At 43.1% G+C, this 22,284-nt stretch overlaps 1 protein-coding gene across 1 annotated transcript in view; it reads left to right on the top strand.

The window, feature by feature from the left end:
• The window catches only part of LOC124594735 (ATP-binding cassette sub-family C member 4-like), a 279,421-nt gene that overhangs the window by 117,542 nt on the left and 139,595 nt on the right, over window positions 1-22,284 (top strand). Inside the window, exons 5-6 of the mRNA XM_047133107.1 lie at window positions 5,168-5,390; window positions 18,714-18,870. Coding sequence (XP_046989063.1) covers window positions 5,168-5,390; window positions 18,714-18,870 — 380 coding nt within the window. The remainder of the gene's footprint in view (window positions 1-5,167; window positions 5,391-18,713; window positions 18,871-22,284) is intronic.

Genomic DNA, 22,284 nt, shown 5'->3' with positions numbered 1-22,284 from the left:
ATTTATCGTGTAACCGGAATTTAGCGGATTTCTTTTGGTACTCATGTGGATAACTTCACACGTTTCATTATTTAGAGTCAAATGTTCAAATGCGTGTGAAATCTTATGGGACTTAACTGCTAAGGTCATCAGTCCCTAAGCTTACACACTACTTAACCTAAATTATCCTAAGGACAAACACACACACCCATGCCCGATGGAGGACTCGAACCTCCGCCGGGACCAGCCGCACAGTCCATAACTGTAGCTAATCCCGCGTGACATTTAGAGTCAACTGCCTCTTTTCGTACCATGTAGAAATCTTGTCTAAATCGTTTTGCAGTTTGTTTTCATCACTGGTGACTTTACAACACGGTAAATGTCAGTGTCATCTGCAAAGAATCTAAGAATGGTATTCATATTGTCTCCAAAAATCGTGTATGTAGATCAGCAACTTCCTTGAGAAATGTCAGATATTACTTCTGTTTTACTAAATTACTTTCCATCACTTATTATGAACTGTGATCTTTCTGACAGGAAATCACGAATCCAGTCATAGGCACGCAATTTGATTCTACATCTACATCGATATTCTTCGAATCTCATTTAAGTGCCTAACAGAATGTTCATCGAACCACCTTCACAATTCTCTATTATTCCAATCTCGTATAGCGCGTGGGAAGAACGAACACACACCTATATCTTTCCGTACGGGATCTGATTTCCCTTATTTTATCATGGAGATCATTTCTCCGTATGTAGGTCGCTGTCAACAAAATATTTTTGCATTCGGAAGAGAAAGTTGATGATTGGAATTTCGTGAGAAGATTCATCCGCAACAAGAAACACCTTTGTTTTAATGATGCCAGTCCCAAATCCTGTATCATTTGAGTGACACTCTCTCCTGTATTTCGCGATAAAAGTCGCCTGTGAGGAACGGTGACAAAAGCCTTCTGGAAATTTGAAAATATGGAATCAATTTGACATGTTCTGTCAACAGCACTCATTACTTCGTGAGAATAAAGAGCTAGTTGTGTTTCACAAGAGCTGTACTTTCTGAATTCGTGTGGGCTGTTTGTCAGTAAATCGTTTCCTTCGAGATAACTGACAATGTTCCAACACAGTATTGTTCCAAGATCCTAAAGCAAATCAACGTTAGCGATACGGGTCAGTAATTCAGCGGGTTACTCTTATTTCCTTTCTCGGGTATTGATGTGACTTGTGCAGTTTTCCAGTCTTTAGGTACAGGTCTTTCGTCGAGCGAACGGTTGTATATGATTACTACATATGGAGCTATTGTATCAGCATACTCTGAGGGGAACCTAACGGGTATACAATCAGCTGTTTTGCCACTCTGAGGATATCTACTTGTAAGTCCCTCATGCTGGCAGTTCTTCTTGGTAGCGGCGGACAAGGCTGCGCCGCGTCGCCGTGGACCGGATTGGGGCGTCTGGCGAAGTGTCCGGACCGGCGGGCTGAGCCCGAACGTGTTGGAGAGGTCAGTCGCTCAACAGAGACGAACGAGCGTGCCGGGCAGAGCCAGGGGCGAGGGCCTCGAGAACTGGTCAGCCGGACCTCAGTACGGGCTGCGCCGGGGCCAACGAAATAACGAGATACAGGGGCCCCGACGCTTACGTCACAGCGCGTGACACTGCAGGTCTTACGAGTTGCAGCAACTGTCTCCAGCGAGGAGCGAGTTGTTATTTCAGCCCAGTTTAATGCTTGGTGCCTGCACGTTTAAATACGCTCGCTCTCGTTATAATTTATGTCAAAGTTAAGGATTTTATTTTCATTGACGTCACAAGTTAGTTATGCAGCCCGTATTTCCTGTGGACCCCGGGTCTGCACGGGGTGTCGAACCTGTAGAACCGGATAGACAGCGATCTCAGTGTTGGCTGAGAAAGGGGCTTCTGCATGTCGAGAGGAGCAGTACCCCGACTGTTTTTAGGAGCTGATGAGCTCATGCTGGTGGTTTAATGGTTGATACAATGCACTGTACGGCGTGCGAGTAGTACACTGGGTTTAACTGGTAGCCACCAAATCTGCTCGGAAGTCGGTAGTTGTACAACAAGCTGTTGTTCTTTAGTGGTGTCACACAGTAGTGCGGGTGTGTGCGGTGTAATCGAGGGCAGTTCTACTTGTTAACTGCGTGCTGTGAGTGTGTTTCAGTACCAAAGTGTTTTGTTCCAACTACGTCGTGAGCGTGACTGCATAGAATTCATCTTGTTACTTATTCTATGTGAATAATCAGTTGTTCGTATTACTGTATAAGATTTTGTTAAGATATATGCGTAGGTAATTTGTTAGACACTTGTATGTAGAGTGCTGTGGTAGCTATCTGACGACGGTAGTAGTAGTAGTAGTAGTAGCCAATATGTAGACTGAAAATTGTTTTACCATTTTATGTTTTACTGCTGCAACCTCAACGAACTGTTTTAAATATGTAACATATAAGTGCAAATGATAACGTGTAAGTGAAAACGAAAAAAATGTGTCCTATTTCAGGTCACCCACTGAAGCTGCCTTGTAACCAGGGCGAAACGTGTCTGGATGCACAAAATAAATATAAAAAAAACTTGATGTTCAGCATGCAAAAGCGTTTATCTTTTTAGCTTCGGTAATTTACATTTTTTTATTAATTTCGTGGAGCCGAACTTAAGGATCTTTACGGGCTATAGAAGTATTTTGTTTTGGTGAAAGAGCATTTCTATTCTGTTGCAAAATAAAATAAATGTTAATTTGAGCCTCACGTCTGCACAACCCCCAACCCGAACCTCACTCCACCTAAAGCCTTAGCTAGAGATGAGATACAGTCCATGCTGAATACTTTCGTAATATTTGAACTGAATTTTTGCTCAGATTGTCCAAAAACTGAAAATTACTCTACATTCTAACGCTTCAATTCGTGTGATATCCGCAATATTTTCGACCAGCACACTCTCTTCTCCCTGAAGGCTGCCGAACGCAGTACAAGCACTGAATGAATGAAAATAATAGACGATTGTCCTCCTACCGTACTCTTGTGTCTTAATCCTCCGAAATAATGACTCACACCTTCGATTAAGAACAGTATGAATCCCATCTACCGATTATCTGCAAAAATAAGACACTCTCTAAGTTGCGTTCAACATTAATTGTGGCTTTGTAGGCCTATAGTACATAGTGTACTATCGAAAAATGGCAGAAATTACATCATCCAGAGATGTATTTATCTGAAGGAGTAAACAGAATACGGATGTCATCGAAAATGGTTCAAATGGTTCAAATGGCTCTGAGCACTATGGAACTTAACATCTGAGGTCATCAGTCCCCTAGAACTTAGAACTACTTAAAACTAACCAACCTAAGGACATCACACACATCCATGCCCGAGGCAGGATTCGCACCTGTTACCGTATCGATCGCGTGGTTCCAGACTGAAGCGACTAGAACCGCTCGGCCACTCCGACCGGCACGGATGTCATCGAATGCCGCTCACTGTGATGAAAGAAATGCTCTTGCCGCCGTGTCGCAGCGTGTCCGATCACTACTGGCTCTTAGGCACATGTCTACAGTTAAGGAAATAAATGTTTATGCGTTAATACCGCCAACGTCGAGCGCCTTGAACCCAGTCAATCAGTTTTTGCGCATAGTGACTTCGCCAGATGTGGGACACGAGAGTGTTGCTACCAAAAAAGTCTCGGTGACCCTGCGAGTTGAGAGGTTAGAATTCAGGAAAGCTTTTACTGCAGTAATACACTCTAAGACAAAAAAAGAGACACATCATGAAGTAATTACCCGAATAGGGTGGAAATCCGTAATTATAATGTACATGTACAGACGAACAAATCATTACATTTCATAATTGGATGATTTATTCAAGAGAAAGAGCTTCACAAATTGAGTAACTCAATTACGTGTTGGTCCACCTCTGGTCCTTATGCAAGTAGTTATTCGGCTTGGCATTAATTGATAATGTTGCTGGATGTTTTCTCCTTATGACCATTCTGTCCACTTGGCACTGATACGCTCCCAGACTCTCCCACTACTTCACACACAACACACCACGGACAACAGCGCATTCAGTGGGCTGTTTAAATGGCAGAAAGGCATACTGAGCAAAGACGCTGATTGCAACGGGGTAGGTCGGGCTAGAATAAAACGTCGAAGAGATTGGGTGGGTAAGACACATACGTGCGCGCCAAAAAGACACATATGTCCGCCGAAAAAGAAATGTACATTAAATGTGTCCTATCTCGAAAACCATTCGGAACAAGGTATATGCCCGTATGAGGTATTTTGTTTCAAATGATTGTTCTAGTGATATCCCTGAATACTGACCATTGCTCCTGGGACACCATTCCCACTCAGCATACAATTCCAGTTCACTAAAATTAATAATGTATTAACAACAAATATGCAGATTAGGATTACGGACAAACAAGCATATTTTTGCTAAACGAGTATCCTCACTTCATTAATTATGGTCTCACGGAGCGTTGATTGCCACTGTTTCCTGTCTACTCCGAGCTAAGCATGCTTCTCAAACACCGAAAGGAATCATATTGTCAACATTAACTGAATTCATTGGTGCTTGACAGAACCTGACACTGGTATTAAAAAATAAACCATTTCCTAAGGTTCTCCAACAATAACATCAGGGAAATGTTTCCTTTTTAGTATTTTTTTATTTTAGTACAAAAGTTGTTTGCAATTTCAGTACCTACATGCACCTGACAGCTGTTCTAATATCTCATGGAACGTCGTGTAAGATGAAACATGATAACAGGAAACGCAGTCAGTCTTAAGTAGATTGAAAAGTATGTACCAGCAGCCATACATTACCCTTCTCCATTGACAAAATCGGCAGCACCGACAATCATCCTCTTAACATCCAGCATAGCTGCTTATTTCTCATATTTCGACATGTCTGTATGTTTTGTCGAATAAATTAGGAGTTTCCACATATGTGAAATATTTGGAAAATCATAGCCGAACTGTCAACTTTCGCCCCAACTTAGAGCTAAATATCAGTCTGTCACCACAACGTATATTCCAAAAATTAATATAGACGCAAAACATGTATAGTTAGTGTTCTGTTTGCTTTCTGTCTGCATGTGTATGACGTCACATACCACAACGCTATTACCTTACAGTTCAAAGCCAACGCCGAGTATCGGTAGGTTCAGTTGGGACATATGTGTTTCAGTCGCTGCGCCTGAGCCGCACCGCTATGGGAGAGACAGCGGCTGGCCAAGTGGTCAACCTGCTGTCCAACGACGTCAGTAGGTTCGACCTGCTGTCCGTCTTCATGCACACCATGTGGGTTGCCCCCATCACCGGCCTCATTTGCGCCTACTTCATCTACGTCGAGATCGGTGCTGCTGCTTTTGTCGGGATAGCAATCGTGTTCATCGTGGTACCTACGCAAGGTAAGCAGGAGAATTTCAAGATCTAATAAGAATTTTTGAACTTGCATCGTGTATCCATTTATTTCTTTCTTTGGTATTGCTATAAATTAAATCTTCAGCCTCAAAATTTAACGCAGGTTGTTTAACATACTACTACAGTGTAATAGTGGCAAATACTACAGCATGGATTCATACAATCGTTATACCTTCGATACAGCTAGAATAATCTATGGTAAGAACCCACAACCTAAGCCCTTAAAAGTAAATATCAGGATTATGTAACTCTATCTGATCTAATCCGGACTCCTAATATTGGACACTAAGATGGAGTTTGTTCATCCTTCGCGTTCATGATTGCTTGAACTCTGCTGCGGGCACTTTCAGTGAGGTGTCTGCCGAAACTACAGATGTGGTGAGAGCGAAAACCACAGAAAATAGTGAAATTCGACCCTGGGATATGAAGCGAAGTCGACGTTCTAACTCATCCCAAAGATGTCCCACTGGGTTCATGTCGGAAATGTGGACAAGTCAGTCCATTTCAGGCATGTTATTATCCACAAACCATTGCCTCACTGATTCTGCTGTATAACATGAAGTATTATCAAGCTCATACAATCGTCGTCTCCGAACGGTTCCTCCACCGTATGCAGTACACAATGCCGTAAAATTTTTTCACATCTTTCCGCAGTCAGGGGCTCACATCTATGCACATGATGGCACATAACCTTCTCCAGGCATTCGTCAAACTCAAATCCTTCTATTGGAATGCCACGGGGTAAAGTGTGATTAATCACACCAAATCACTCGTTTTCAATCATCTGGTTCTCCAGTGGTGTCGCTCTTTGCAACACCTTAAGCACCTCTTGGCAGTGATTGCAGATACGTGTGGCTTATGGGGAGCTGCTTCACCACTGCACCCAATTCTTTTAAACTACCTACGCGCGATCATTATGCTAGCTGGATTGCTGACCGGACGTTTAACGGACTGTCCGTCAGCACTTGCGGTCTGTCTGGTCTCCGTTTAGCTCTAGTTGTTTCTTCGCGCTTCCGCTTCATAATTACATCACCAACAGTCGACTTGGGCAGCTCTGCCGGCCGGAGTGGCCGTGCGGTTCTAGGCGCTTCAGTATGGAACCGAGCGACCGCTACGGTCGCAGGTTCGAATCTTGCCTCGGGCGCGGATGTGTGTGATATCCTTAGGTTAGTTAGGTTTAATTAGTTCTAAGTTCTAGGCAACTGATGACCTCAGAAGTTAAGTCCCATAGTGCTCAGAGCCATTTGAACCATTTGGGTAGTTCTTGGAAGGGGTGAAACGTCCCTGATGGACTTGTTACTCAGGTGACACCACATGACGGGTCCATGTTCGAAGTCAAGGAGCTCTCCTGAATGATCCATCCTGCTGTTATTGCTACTCTAATAACAATATCCGTAGCTTCTGGCTCGTGTGACATCTGGTGCTCAATTCCACATTGCATAGGAGTGTCCGAATAATTTTTATGACATAGTTTATGTACAAATTATGACCTAGTATTCATGGAGGAACTGGTCTTCCGACACTTCGCAGCAATACTTAACTATTCAAGGAATACAAGGTATAACTATTCACTGTAATTGCAGAATATATTGCTACAAGCGGACTACACTCTGCCCCCTCTTCCCCAGTTACACTCACAAAAAATTGCCTTGTATTAGTCGTTTGTCTCTGATCTTTCTTAGAGTTTTGACTATCCGCATTGTTCGACAGGTCACGTATTGATCTTCTCATTACTGTTAGTGGTATTTCTCCAACTGCATCAGTCGTTAAAACTTGCTAGTCTGTAATCCCTAGTGACCTGAAAGCCGCTCGGGCTACTTTGCAGATTTCCTCCGTCAAGGTGCAATTTTAAAATTATTAGTAAATGCATGTGAGTGCCACTGAAGGTTTTCCTGAACTGTGTGGTTGTTAGTGGGACCCTCTGCATTCTATTCACGGATGTGTTAGTTTCGCACCTCTCCATAATCATGTCACAGGAGGGCGCGAAGCAGTGGCACTCAAAAAGAGTATGTATCCTTTTTCTGCTTCTGTACATGAGAGCGAAAATTGCGGTCACGCTGCACTCCTAAGAGGTGCGATAACTTTCTTGGGGATGCAGCCCCACAGTGTCTGCAGAGGAGAGTTGAGTCATCTGACGGTGCCAGCGGTGTCACAGATTGAGAAGAAAGTCTTCCCGTTGCGCATCGCACCACGAAATTTGTTGCAATCAACGTCCCTAGGGAAGGGTTGGGTTCATTGACGCTCTTTGTGGCACCCCCTGAGGCCTTTTCATTTCTATTCTGAGCGGCGTTGTGTTTGGAATGCTTTCCTTGGCCAGCCATAAGAAAACTGTTTGATTTCAAAACTTAGCTCGCGGTTCTGATCTACATCGCAGAGGCGTCGAAAGAAGATGTGAAGTGTGGGCAAGAGGGGCTGTGACGACCTGCCTGTCGTGTGACACATCAACGGTAGCGCTGAGCAGAACTGCTGTGAAATTTGGTGCCAGTTCCCATTAATCCACTTTTACACGTCACATGAACTTCTGAGCTGTAGCCTTCTTTCCGTATGTGTCGAGACCTTGCTGTGTGAAGCGTTTTCGCGCCCGAGGCCGATGTCGCAGGGCGCCATGCTTTTGCATCTTCACAGAGGAAGTTTGAAAGCACCTTTGAGCCAAAGTTTCAAACTTATGCGCCGGAGTGGGAGACAATTACGGAGTTTCGAACAAGTGAGTTTTTAATTCTGTAGTGCAGTGTAGTTGCAACGCCAACATTTTATCACTTGAAACTCAGTAATTAAGATGAAAGAAAGAAACACGCCCATTAACAAAGTCGCATCAGCACAAACTTAAATAACGCTTCGCAGTTGCACAAGCCGAAATACACGGTACAGTAATTAGAACAACGAGTGCCAACTACGTAAGTGTGAAATTTCAAACATAAATAGCCAGGTGCAATGTGTCGTGATTTTCATTAATGCGCATCTGAATTCAGAGCCGATAAATATGGGAAGTAGTCCATAGTAACAGTTTTCATGACTGAACAGTTCAAATATAGTTGAAACAATGCGTCATACAAACTACTGTTGTTTGATGCGCAAATTAAAAAGAAAATTTGTTACGTAAGACTTTCCAATTAAATGGGTATATTAGGCACTGTTTCTCAGGACATTTATTCCATAATAAAATTTTTCATCAGTAATATATGTGTCTTTCAAATGAACGGTTAAGTTCGAATTATGTTATTCGTTAGAGCATCAAGCGGCTGCTGCATATGCTGTGGACTATGCTGTATACACCATCAGTTCCTACATACACTTCCTGCCTAAATTGAATACATCGTTCACATTCAACAAATTATGTTGTGATGTGACTATCAATCCACAGTTGTCCGTTCATGTCCTAACCTTATTAATTTTACGTAAATACGCAAGATATGGATCATTTTCTTAAAAGAAAAAAAGACCAGCTCTTTGGAGTGGTTCGTATAATGTGCTTAGTCTTTCGCGGACACTTCGGAAAAACCCATGAACCCGCCGTGCTGAACTTATCACGTCCTAGTCACGTTGCTGTTCGGCAAGCATCCACTGATTTGTTTTTTGGTGCTCGGTCAGCTAAGCCTCGTCCCTTTGCTAGGTTCCTCTGCGTAACCAGTGACAGGCTCCTAGAAACCAAACTTTCATGTCTATGGGGGGAAATATCCAGAAAAGGATGGGGCGCTGTAATGACGACTTTTTATGTGCCTCTGCCCTGACTTAATTTATCTTCACCCTTCTTTCTGGAGCAGCAGGTGGAGAGGAGAATGCGGGCTCATTAAGCACTTATATGACATCATCATATGTCTTCATCCTTTGTAGTTCATGGGGAACGCAAGAAACACCCGGCTGCTCTTACTGTAGTGTTAGATGGAGTTTATCTTGCTCGATATCATTTCCTTGGCATAGATTGGAAGTAGTGCCGCAGTGGTCAAGACATACCATCGGGAATGTGTTCTAATCCGCGTAGGGGCCATCCACATTTAGGCTATCCATGCTTCCTCTCAATCGCCTCAGACAAATGTCGGGAAGGTTCCTTTGGAAATCACACGGCTGATTTCGTGATTCATCTTCCCCTAATCAGAGTTTATGCCCAGTCTCTAATCAACTCGTAGCCGACGGCTGTAAATCTTCTTTCTTTTTCATCCAAACACATTAATTATCAATAGTACTTGCTCTACTACACTTCAGCACATCTGCTCCATTAGTAGCACACCACCTGATAAAAAGTGAAGCGTCCAGAAGACATGGTCGGATGTCAATGTAACTTCGTACACGTACACAACATAGGCGAGTAGAGTTGCAATTCTCTGTGACAGGTAGATCGGCCACCGGAGCGCATTAGCGTTTTCCGTGTTTAGTGTTGTTACGAGGCTTGGTACAGTATATAAGGGGTGGCATCAGATGGTGAGTGATCACTGTGAAGGACACGGATGCTGCGTACTCATGCGAGACACCGTTATCGCCAACTGGCAGAATTCGAAAGAGGTCTCATTGTGGAGGTCCATTTGGCTGGCTGGTCGAATCGTGCATTATCCTCATTTGTAGACCATTTGGATGTGACAGTGGCATGACGTTAAGACTGCATGCGAACGTGAAGGAAGGCATACTCTCATCAAGATTCCGGGCGACCACGTCTGGCTACTACACTCCTGGAAATGGAAAAAAGAACACATTGACACCGGTGTGTCAGACCCACCATACTTGCTCCGGACACTGCGAGAGGGCTGTACAAGCAATGATCACACGCACGGCACAGCGGACACACCAGGAACCGCGGTGTTGGCCGTCGAATGGCGCTAGCTGCGCAGCATTTGTGCACCGCCGCCGCCAGTGTCAGCCAGTTTGCCGTGGCATACGGAGATCCATCCCAGTCTTTAACACTGGTAGCATGCCGCGACAGCGTGGACGTGAACCGTATGTGCAGTTGACGGACTTTGAGCGAGGGCGTATAGTGGGCATGCGGGAGGCCGGGTGGACGTACCGCCGAATTGCTCAACACGTGGGGCGAGAGGTCTCCACAGTACATCGATGTTGTCGCCAGTGGTCGGCGGAAAGTGCACGTGCCCGTCGACCTGGGACCGGACCGCAGCGACGCACGGATGCACGTCAAGACCGTAGGATCCTACGCAGTGCCGTAGGGGACCGCACCGCCACTTCCCAGCAAATTAGGGACACTGTTGCTCCTGGGATATCGGCGAGGACCATTCGCAACCGTCTCCATGAAGCTGGGCTACGGTCCCGCACACCGTTAGGCCGTCTTCCGCTCACGCCCCAACATCGTGCAGCCCGCCTCCAGTGGTGTCGCGACAGGCGTGAATGGAGGGACGAATGGAGACGTGTCGTCTTCAGCGATGAGAGTCGCTTTTGCCTTGGTGCCAATGATGGTCGTATGCGTGTTTGGCGCCGTGCAGGTGAGCGCCACAATCAGGACTGCGTACGACCGAGGCACACAGGGCCAACACCCGGCATCATGGTGTGGGGAGCCACCTCCTACACTGGCCGTACACCACTGGTGATCGTCGAGGGGACACTGAATAGTGCACGGTACATCCAAACCGTCATCGAACCCATCGTTCTACCATTCCTAGACCGGCAAGGGAACTTGCTGTTCCAACAGGACAATGCACGTCCGCATGTATCCCGTGCCACCCAACGTGCTCTAGAAGGTGTAAGTCAATTACCCTGGCCAGCAAGATCTCCGGATCTGTCCCCCATTGAGCATGTTTGGGACTGGATGAAGCATCGTCTCACGCGGTCTGCACGTCCAGCACGAACGCTGGTCCAACTGAGGCGCCAGGTGGAAATGGCATCGCAAGCCGTTCCACAGGACTACATCCAGCATCTCTACGATCGTCTCCATGGGAGAATAGCAGCCTGCATTGCTGCGAAAGGTGGATATACACTGTACTAGTGCCGACATTGTGCATGCTCTGTTGCCTGTGTCTATGTGCCTGTGGTTCTGTCAGTGTGATCATGTGATGTATCTGACCCCAGGAATGTGTCAATAAAGTTTCCCCTTCCTGGGACAATGAATTCACGGTGTTCTTATTTCAATTTCCAGGAGTGTATATATTGGTTCAAACGGCTCTGAGCACTATGGGACTCAACTGCTGAGGTCATTAGTCCCCTAGAACTTAGAACTAGTTAAACCTAACTAATCTAAGGACATCACAAACATCCATGCCCGAGGCAGGATTCGAACCTGCGACCGTAGCGGTCTTGCGGTTCCAGATTGCAGCGCCTTTAACAGTACGGCCACTTCGGCCGGCGTCTGGCTACTACAGATTAGGACTACCATATTGTGCACCAATCAAATTGTAACGTCTTCACACCTGCGTCTGGGCTCTGAAAACAACTAGTGTTCTCCATGCACGTTCTGTGTCATCCCGAATATCGAGGCGATCTGGGGAGAGGTCCCATTCTTCTAGTGTTTCGAAGAGACACAGCCGTGCTACTCCAGGTGTCATGGTGTGGGAAGCCATCGGGATAGAGTATGACTTCAGGTCACAGCTGGTAGTGATTGAGGGAACTGCGACAACTCAACGGTACGTCGCGGACATCCTGTGTCTTCGTGTCTTATCTCTCATGCAACAGGATCGTGGTGCCATTTTTCGGCAGAACAGCGCCCGTCCACACATGGCACGCGTTTCTGTGAACTGTCTGCTTGACACTGAGGTACTCTTGTGGCCAGCAAGATCGTTGGATCTGTCCCCAACAGAACAAGTGTGTGATCAGCTTCGGGGTCAATCCAATACCGGTTCCACTATCCAGGATATCAGGAACCAGTTACAACAGTTGTGGGCCAGCGTGCCCTCGGAGATGCAACGGGTTTATGACACCACTCCCAAACGAATTAGTGCACGCATCCGGGCTGGAAGGGGTACAACGTCCGACAGATACGTGGTCTCATGCCAGATTCTTGACAAATTTGATTCGATTTTCTAATCACTGAAATAACCTCAGATAACCTCTCAACCTGCGAAGTCTCGTTTCGTGCTCTCCTCCGCTTCTGCCTGCTTCACTTTTTTTTGTCAGGCAGTGCGCATTAATAACAAATTAATTTGGAGAACAATACTACCTAAGTAGACGATACTAGCCAGGCCTCCACGCGACTGGTAAAACCATTAAAAATATTGAATACCAAAAGGTAGTTATAAGAGGTATCATGATTACGGAACAGGATTACCGTTAGAATTATCGGTATCGTGTATAATTTGCACAAGGAGAGATACAGTTAAGGCTGAAAAGGAAAATAAATTGGTCCTATTTGTGCGCACTGGTCTGTAGACACACTATATGTCGTTGTGCAAATGGAAATCAATTACACGGTAACTGACCACCGATGTTTAACTACCACATAGGTTCCGAGCTGGAGCATTGTTTTTCGAAGGTACAAAGTCAAGTTTGTCTTCATGTGAAAAACACGTTTATATCACTCGTCGTTCCCATACTCTACAGGAGAGAGAAATTTTACTTCCAACAGAACGGCGTATCAACTAGATGTACGAATTTCGTTCGTTCACAATCTTCCACGATACCCTACTGTATAAGACGAGTAAGCACGACTGAGATCCTCCACCTTCTTCAGATTTGGCATTGTTGGTCTCATACGTGCAGGGGAACCCTATAAGATGTTACGCGACACATATCACCGACTATGCCGGCACACATTCTGCAAACTGTGGAAATGTTCTGTGCAGGAACTGCAGCTGATGTTTTGACAAAATAATGTTGCTCAAGCAACATTCTTTCGTAATCAGAAGTACCTGTACCCTGCTGGTAGTATTTTTATGCAACTGTAGTAACTGTGAAATGCGAACGCCCTCGTTATGTTTTAGTATTCACACAGTTTTTACTCTTCCTAAAATCTGTACCCATTTTGAGAGTGCCTACGTGTTTTCTCTTGTATGCCCAGGTGTTAAAATGCTTCAAATACTAAAATAGATGAAATAAAAGCAGTATCCCTGGTACTTTCTCAAACAAATTTGCCACGGATGTTTATGCATTATTGTTATCGTAATCCTTCAAAACCAACCTTTCTTCATGCCCATTTCCTTTACTACATGAATCACGGCATCATCTCCTGTGCACCATCTTAAGGATCCATAATGGTCTGCTTTTCTTGCAAATAGGTTAAAGGACCATTGAAATCACGTACAGACATTTGTGTTGTTGCTTGTGGTCCAAAATTTAACAACGTCGCCATCCTGATGTTTCTGTGCATTGAAAACCAGTTACTCGTATCCATGTTCCTTCTGCGTGGTTTCTAAAGTCATTTATCCAACCTCCACTTCTCTCTTGGAATCCAGCGAACAAATTCCCTGGCTCATTTACAACCCATTCGATTGGCTACATATCCCTCCCATTCTCTTTATTTTCATTGCAGTCGTCAGATCCGCGATGTTATTTTCACACGTTTCGATTTTTTAGCCACTAGTGTTCTCCTCGCGTTTCACGACCCTGCCGTAACTCCATAACTTCAGCACGAGATATGATACATCTAGCTTCTTGGCTGTACCTATTCGTAACACTAAATCTTTCTCCATCTCCTTCTCTCTTTCAGTTATACGACTCAGGGACAAACTACCCACTCCATTAACCTGCATCTGATCCATAACCGCGCTGCGTAGGTTCAAATGGTTCAAATGGCTCTGAGCACTATGGCACTTAACAGCTGTGGTCATCAGTCCCCTAGAACTTAGAACTACTTAAACCTAACTAACCTAAGGACATCACACACATCCATGCCCGAGGCAGGATTCGAACCTGCGACCGTAGCAGTCGCGCGGTTCCGGACTGAGCGCCTAGAACCGCTAGACCACCGCGTCAGGCCGCTGCGTAGAGATGAAGAGTAAAGCCTTACTTAACTTCTCATGTGATTAATATCTTATGGTTGGGATTCACAGTCATATAATATTTCTTAAAAGACATCATAGTTGCCGTTAACTGTATAAAATATTTATTGTTGCATTCTGTCAGAATATAAAACTATCCGACATCAAAATGCAGCCTTTTGACTGTGAGAGTCCCACAAGATCCTATGAGTACGACACTTATTACATCGTAAAATGTTGTTAAATATATACTTAACTGTCGATGTTATCATCGTTCTAATAATCTATCACACATACAAGTTCAGGTGCACTGACAAATTAAGAAATTAAAGCTTTACTTATTATCATCGGCGTATGTTTCCTACCGGCAGATGTCACCTCTTCTTTCTGTCCAACTGCGAACGAATATTTAATAATAATAATAATAATAATAATAATAATACAGTTTTCCTGATAATACAGTTTTCCTATTTATTTCACTTTTTCCTTTTCATCTCATTTGCAAACTTTAATCCATTATTTCTCTTTTCCCGGGACTAGTCATCAACCTTCTCTCTGTAACAGGTACTGTCCCTTCCGTACTACGGCCGTGAATTTCTACTAGTGTGTCATTACTTGCACTCGACAGGAATGTTATGTCATGAGAAAATTATTAAACTCATTGTTAATAAGACACACATTACTGTACTACCTATTTTGTTACTATAAATTAAATGTACTAAGCATGTCTGATTAAATGTAAGGCAGAGTCTGAAGAACCCAGTTCTGCCGTGTAAGGCAAATTAATAACAAGTCTGCTCTTTCTTAGTTCCCCTGTCTCTTCTTAGTAATATCCGATTTGCGTCTCTCAACTGTTTCCTAAACAAGACTCAGATTTTGAATCGTCCATGACGCAGTACACACAACACGTATTTCCTGATTGACAAATCAGAAGCTTAGTTCAAAACTGAATGACCTGTAGATTAAAACTGAAGAAACTGCAAAAAGGTGGGAATTTAAGGAGATGGGACCTGGATAAACTGAAAGAACCAGAGGTTGTACAGAGTTTCAGGGAGAGAATAAGGGAACAATTGACAGGAATGGGGGAAAGAAATACAGTAGAAGAAGAATGGGTAGCTTTGAGGGATGAAGTAGCGAAGGCAGCAGAGGATCAAGTAGGTAAAAAGACGAGGGCTAGTAGAAATCCTTGGGTAACAGAAGAAATATTGAATTTGATGAAAGGAGAAAATATAAAAATGCAGTAAATGAAGCAGGCAAAAAGGAATACAAACGTCTCAAAAATGAGATTGACAGGAAGTGCAAAATGGCTAAGCAGGGATGGCTAGAGGACAAATGTAAGGATGTAGAGGCCTATTTCACTAGGGGTAAGATAGATACTGCCTACAGGAAAATTAAAGATACCTTTGGAGATGAGAGAACGACTTGTATGAATATCAAGAGCTCAGATGGAAACCCAGTTCTAAGCAAAGAAGGGAAAGCAGAAAGGTGGAAGGAGTATATAGAGGGTCTATACAAGGGCGATGTACTTGAGGACAATATTATGGAAATGGAAGAGGATGTAGATGAAGATGAAATGGGAGATATGATACTGCGTGAAGAGTTTGACAGAGCACTGAAAGACCTGAGTCGAAACAAGGCCCCCGGAGTAGACAACATTCCATTGGAACTACTGACGGCCTTGGGAGAGCCAGTCCTGACAAAACTCTACCATCTGGTGAGCAAGATGTATGAAACAAGCGAAATACCCTCAGACTTCAAGAAGAATATAATAATTCCAATCCCAAAGAAAGCAGGTGTTGACAGATGCGAAAATTACCGAACTATCAGTTTAATAAGTCACAGCTGCAAAATACTAACGCGAATTCTTTACAGACGAATGGAAAAACTAGTAGAAGCCAACCTCGGGAAAGATCAGTTTGGATTCCGTAGAAACACTGGAACACGTGAGGCAATACTGACCTTACGACTTATCTTAGAAGAAAGATTAATGAAAGGCAAACCTACGTTTCTTGCATTTGTAGACTTAGAGAAAGCTTTTGACAATGTTGACTGGAATACTCTCTTTCTAATTCTAAAGGTGGCAGGGGTAAAATACAGGGAGCGAAAGGCTATTTACAATTTGTACAGAAACCAGATGGCAGTTATAAGAGTCGAGGGACATGAAAGTGAAGCAGTGGTTGGGAAGGGAGTAAGACAGGGTTGTAGCCTCTCCCCGATGTTATTCAATCTGTATATTGAGCAAGCAGTAAAGGAAACAAAAGAAAAATTCGGAGTAGGCATTAAAATTCATGGAGAAGAAATAAAAACTTAGAGGTTCACCGATGGCATTGTAATTCTGTCCGAGACAGCAAAGGACTTGGAAGAGCAGTTGAATGGCATGGACAGTGTCTTGAAAGGAGAATATAATATGAACATCAACAAAAGCAATACAAGGATAATTGAATGTAGTCTAATTAAGTCGGGTGATGCTGAGGGAATTAGATTAGGAAATGAGACACTTAAAGTAGTAAAGGAGTTTTGCTATTTGGGGAGCAAAATAACTGATGATGGTCGAAGTAGAGAGGATATGAAATGTAGACTGGCAATGGCAAGGAAAGCGTTTCTGAAGGAGAGAAATTTGTTAACATCGAGTAAAGATGTAAGTGTCAGGAAGTCATTTCTGAAAGTATTTGTATGGAGTGTAGCCATGTATGGAAGTGAAACATGGACGATAAATAGTTTGGACAAGAAGAGAATAGAAGCTTTCGATATGTGGTGCTACAGAAGAATGCTGAAGATTTGATGGGTAGATCACATAACTAATGAGGAAGTATTGAATAGGATTGGGGAGAAGAGAAGTTTGTGGCACAACTTGACCAGAAGAAGGGATCGGTTGGTAGGACATGTTTTGAGGCATCAAGGGATCACCAATTTAGTATTGGAGGGCAGCGTGGAGGGTAAAAATCGTAGAGGGAGACCAAGAGATGAATACACTAAACAGATTCAGAAGGATGTAGGTTGCAGTAGGTACTGGGAGATGAAAAAGCTTGCACAGGATAGAGTAGCATGGAGAGCTGCATCAAACCAGTCTCAAGACTGAAGACCACAACAACACAGTTCAAAAATGGCTCTGAGCACTATGCGTCTTAACTTCTGAGGCATCAGTCCCCTAGAACTTACAACTACTTAAACCTAACCAACCTAAGGTCATCACATATATCCATGCCCGAGGCAGGATTCGAACCTGCGACCGTAGCAGTCGCGCGGTTCCAAAATGTAGCGCCTAGAACCGCTCGGCCAGGAAGCTTAGTTTTGAAACTCCTATTTAAATTACCGAATGCACACCAGGCTGTTTCGCTGTCTCTTCTTAGTAATGTCAGATTTGCATCTGTCAGTTGTTCGCTCAACAACACTCAGATATTGAATCGTCCGTGACCCAATACACACAGCAAATACTTCATGATTGGACGTATTGGGATCTTGGTTTTGAAACCCTATTTAATTACCAAGAACACAACAGGCCGTTTTTACTGTTATGTTTCTTCCTTCAGGTGTCCATTTAGTCATTGTCTTCAGCTGCCCGAATGCAAAAAAATCATCAACTGGGTCCATAGCTACATTCTGTAAACTGCTACTCTTTTCTTTTCGACGTGTTCATTGAACATTATGTTAGTCTTATTACAACAGAATTTCAAATCTACTGTCCAACTTGCTCTATTAAGTTCTTACATTCGTTGACTGAAACCTATCTGCTCACAGGTAACCGGTAAAATATCACCGGATAAACGAATGTGATCCACTTAGGCTTCATTAATCAGTATTCCTTCTTCATTCTCCCAGTTTAACAATCTTAAAAACTCTCTTTGCGTGCGCCGGGTACAGTTAAAGCTTATGGAGACTCGACTCATATTAGTTGATAGTTTCATGATAAACAGACATATGGCAGCTCCAACTCTAATTTCAGGTTCTCACTAATGACATCTTTGTCATGTTGTATGCATGTAAACAGTGGTACGTGCCAAAACAAGGTTGCTAGTAACAGTAACGTGTGCAGTGTTCCGTACCTATCCAACGTTAACGTGAATTTGCGTGACAGAGTAATAGCACAAACTATAAGAGCCGTCCTTAACATTGCGCTGAATCATGTATTCATTTTTTAAGTTGTTATACTTCATTATTTCAAAAATTCGTATTGCCAATCTAACTATCATAAACTGAAACAACGCAGACCTTTAAAATTTTTATTTTTGAGAGGTTTCACATCAATTTTTCATTAACTCGCTATAAACAGTATTGCTGCGACCTTCTGTTATTGTATTAGCTCATATTGCAATGAAGCTCTTACTGCATATGCCCCAACTAACATTTACTGAACAACGTATATTCATCTGTTGCATTTCAGGTTGCTTTTTAAAAAACATTGTTAAATATTACGCTTTAGTAGTACATCTTCTTGTATTTTAATTTTAGTTGTGTGACTTTCAGCGTACATGGGGAAACTGTCGTCTCACTACCGTGAACAGACGGCAGAGAAAACAGATAAGAGAGTGCGTCTTACGGAAGAGGTCATTTCTGGCATGCAAGTTATAAAAATGTATGCCTGGGAGAAACCTTTCGCCAGTCTTATAGAGATGGCAAGAAAGTGAGTATTTCTTTACATTTGTGAGTAGTGTTCCATAATGTAACTGTCCTTAGCAACTAAGATGTCCATTGTTATATGAATGCAGCATCTTTCTTTTAAATTAATAACAAAATTTTGCTGTCGTATCAGCTGGCTTATATGTGGATTTAATGAAGTTAATGCTGTACTGCAAGTATGCGTTGTAATCTGTAGCTAAAAATGCGTCACAGGCTTCAGAAATAAGCCCTGCGGAGCAGAACAAATTTTTGAAACTGAAAGTTATTTTATTTATATGTAACATCCTCAATGTAAAGTTTTATTCTCCCAGATATTCACTATTTCATATGTCAACTTTATATACTCCTTCTACTCTTTTTTGTCAACCTAGATAATCGTCACTTCCTTAAGCGATGTTAGTGGACGAAAAAGGTTTTCTGGATTTTTATAGGATTATCTTGCTGTCCGCTATTTCGGTCTCCTGCCGTTTTTAAGCTACTGCCTGTGTTTCCAGAAAATAATCGTCGACAGAGCCACGTTACTTCCCGAATGGATTTTTCACAACTACTCAGCTTTCCCGCCAAAGTTTCTTGTATTAAATTTATGCTACTGTCTCGATATCATCATATTCCCTTAAACCACATAGATTTTATTTTGGTTTTGGGAGAGAACTCTATAACCTTCACAATCTGTCTGGCGAGGCAGTTAAAGTATTTACGTGACATGTCGTAGTATAGTGTTCACTAATACTGATGTGAAGAACCAAATTTGATACGAAATTTCGCACTCATAGTTCGCATTTATTTCCATCTTACCTCCTTATACAAAATAAATAACAAAAGGATTAATTGGTTTACCAAAAAATCGAAAATATATTTCGTTCTAGCGCATACGTCAAGTTGTCCACAACTTTACAAACATATCTCCATAAGAGCTTAAAACATTGGTCCGAATCAGGACCCGGACACACACCTTTCATCGAGTTCGTGTTCCTGTCTTTCACATGATTTTAAGCTGTCAGGAAGGTTCACAGCCGTTGTCGTTCAGATGCAGATAGAAAGTTTCACGTTGGAAGTTTAACGTCGCGTCGATAGTGATGTCTTCAGAGAAGGTGACGAACTCAGTTTCACAATAAACTGGACAGAAATCAGCCATTGACTTGGAGACATAGGGAAACTATGGAAATCTAGTTAAGTATGGGCATACTAGGATTTTGATGAGGCTAGCGTCACAATCAAGTGAGGTTATTGCTCTGGGCGATTCAGAGGTAGTATAAGTATGTGACATGGAAGATGTCAAAAGTGTAACGTCGCCTTCTGTCCTATGGTCTTACAGATAATGGTATACATGCCGGTATAAATAGCATTCATTTCAGAAGAGCTACTGAAAAAGGACCATGACATTTGAGACAGTCAACGTACACTATGTGATCAAAAGTATCCGGACATCCCCAAAAACATACGTTTTTCATATTAGGTACATCGTATTGCCACCTACTGCCATGTAATCCATATCCGCGACCTCAGTAGTCATTAGACATCGTGAGAGAGCAGAATGGGGCGCTCCGCGGAACTCACTGACTTCGAACGTAGTTGGGTGATTGAGTGTCACTTGTGTCATACGTCTGTACGCAAGATTTCCACGCTCTTAAATATCCCTAGGTTCACTGTTTCTGATGTGTGAATGAAGTGGAAACGTCAAGGGACACGTACAGCACAAAAGCGTACAGGCCGACCTCGTCTGCTCACTGACAGAGACGGCCGACAGTTGAAGAGGGTCGTAATAGGCAGACATGTATCCAGACCATCACACAGGAATTCCAAACTGCATCAGGATCCACTGCAAGTACTATGAAATTTAGGCGGCAGGTGAGAAAACTTGAATTTCATGGTCGAGCGGCTGCTCATGAGCCAAACATCACGTCGGTTAATGCCAAACGACGCTTTACTTGGTGTAAGGAGCGTAAACATTGGACGATTGAACAGGTAAAAATCTTTGCGTGGAGTGTCGAATCACGGTACGCAATGTGGCGATCCGATGGCAGGGTATTGGTATGTCGAATGCCCGGTGAACGTCATCTGCCAGAGTGTGTAGTGCCGACAGTAAAATTCTGTGGCGGTGGTGTTATAGTGTGGTCGTGTCTTATATGGAGGGGGCTTGCATCCCCTGTTGTTTTGCGTGACACTACCACAGCACAGGCCTACATTGATTTGAGCGCCTTCTTGCTTCCCAATGTTGAAGAGCAATTCGGGGATGGCGATTGCATCTTTCAAAACGATCGAGCACCTGTTCGTAATGCACGGTCTGTGGCGGAGTGGTTACACAATAATAACAACTCTGTAATGGATTGGTCTGCGCAGAGTCCTGACCTGTATCCTATAGAACACCTTTGTGCAGCACTGCGTGAAGAATGGGCTGCCATTCCTAAGAAACCCTCCAGCACCTGATTGAACGTATGCCTGTGAGTGTGGAAGCTATCATCAAGAATAAGGGTGGGCCAACACCATATTGAATTCTATCATTACAGAATGGAGGGCGCCACGAACCTGTAAATCATTTTCAGCCAGGTGTACAGATACTTTTGAGCACGTAGTGTATGTCCCAATTAGTGGCTAAAAATCAATTCAGAAATTAAACCATAGAAACTCATACACCATGTACACCCTTGTATCTGCTGTGCTTTAATACCAGCATCAAAGCCTTTTGATGGGTGTAATAAAATCAAACACTATGCATTCTGAAACTGAAAATTATACATATTCTGATTTCTAGCTGAAATCAAGCATTGATTTTAGCCATGGGCGACCTGTTATTTTCATATTACGTATGTAGCAACATATTTTCTGCGAAATAATGAATACTTGGATTATATTTTTAACATTCAGCCAGGTAAAAACATAATCAACAAAGTTGTAAACATTTTATCTGCGTTTATTTCTGTATATAATTTTTACAATCGCCAGAACTACCATTTATTAAATGAATTCCGCTTCTTCAGCAAGCAGGACTGGAAGACAACGTATCAGTTTGCTAGAAATCTGAAAAATACGTGTAAAATACAGAAACAGTTTGGAGAGCAGAAGAAGACCACATGGGAAAAGTTGATTACTAACAAAAATGTTGTAGTGAGTCGTATAATATTACCATTTTATCGCCTCAAAATCTTCGTCATACATATAAGTTTTAGATCTGAGGATCAACATAAATGCTCCTTGTAGTGAGTATTCATACAGATTAACAAAAAAAAAAAAAAAAAAAAAAAAAAAAAATGCTTCAAATGGCACTATGGGACTTAACATCTGTGGTCATCAGTCCCCAAGAACTCAGAACTACTTAAACCTAAGGACATCACACACATCCATGCCCGAGGCAGGATTCGAACCTGCGACCGTAGCAGTCGCATGGCTCCGGACTGAGCGCCTAGAACCGCGAGACCAC

The sequence above is a fragment of the Schistocerca americana genome, chromosome 2, assembly GCF_021461395.2.
Source record: "Schistocerca americana isolate TAMUIC-IGC-003095 chromosome 2, iqSchAmer2.1, whole genome shotgun sequence".
Lineage (NCBI taxonomy): Eukaryota > Metazoa > Arthropoda > Insecta > Orthoptera > Acrididae > Schistocerca > Schistocerca americana.
Note: the sequence above shows the minus strand (reverse complement) of the source record. Positions and strands in the feature narration are given on the sequence as shown.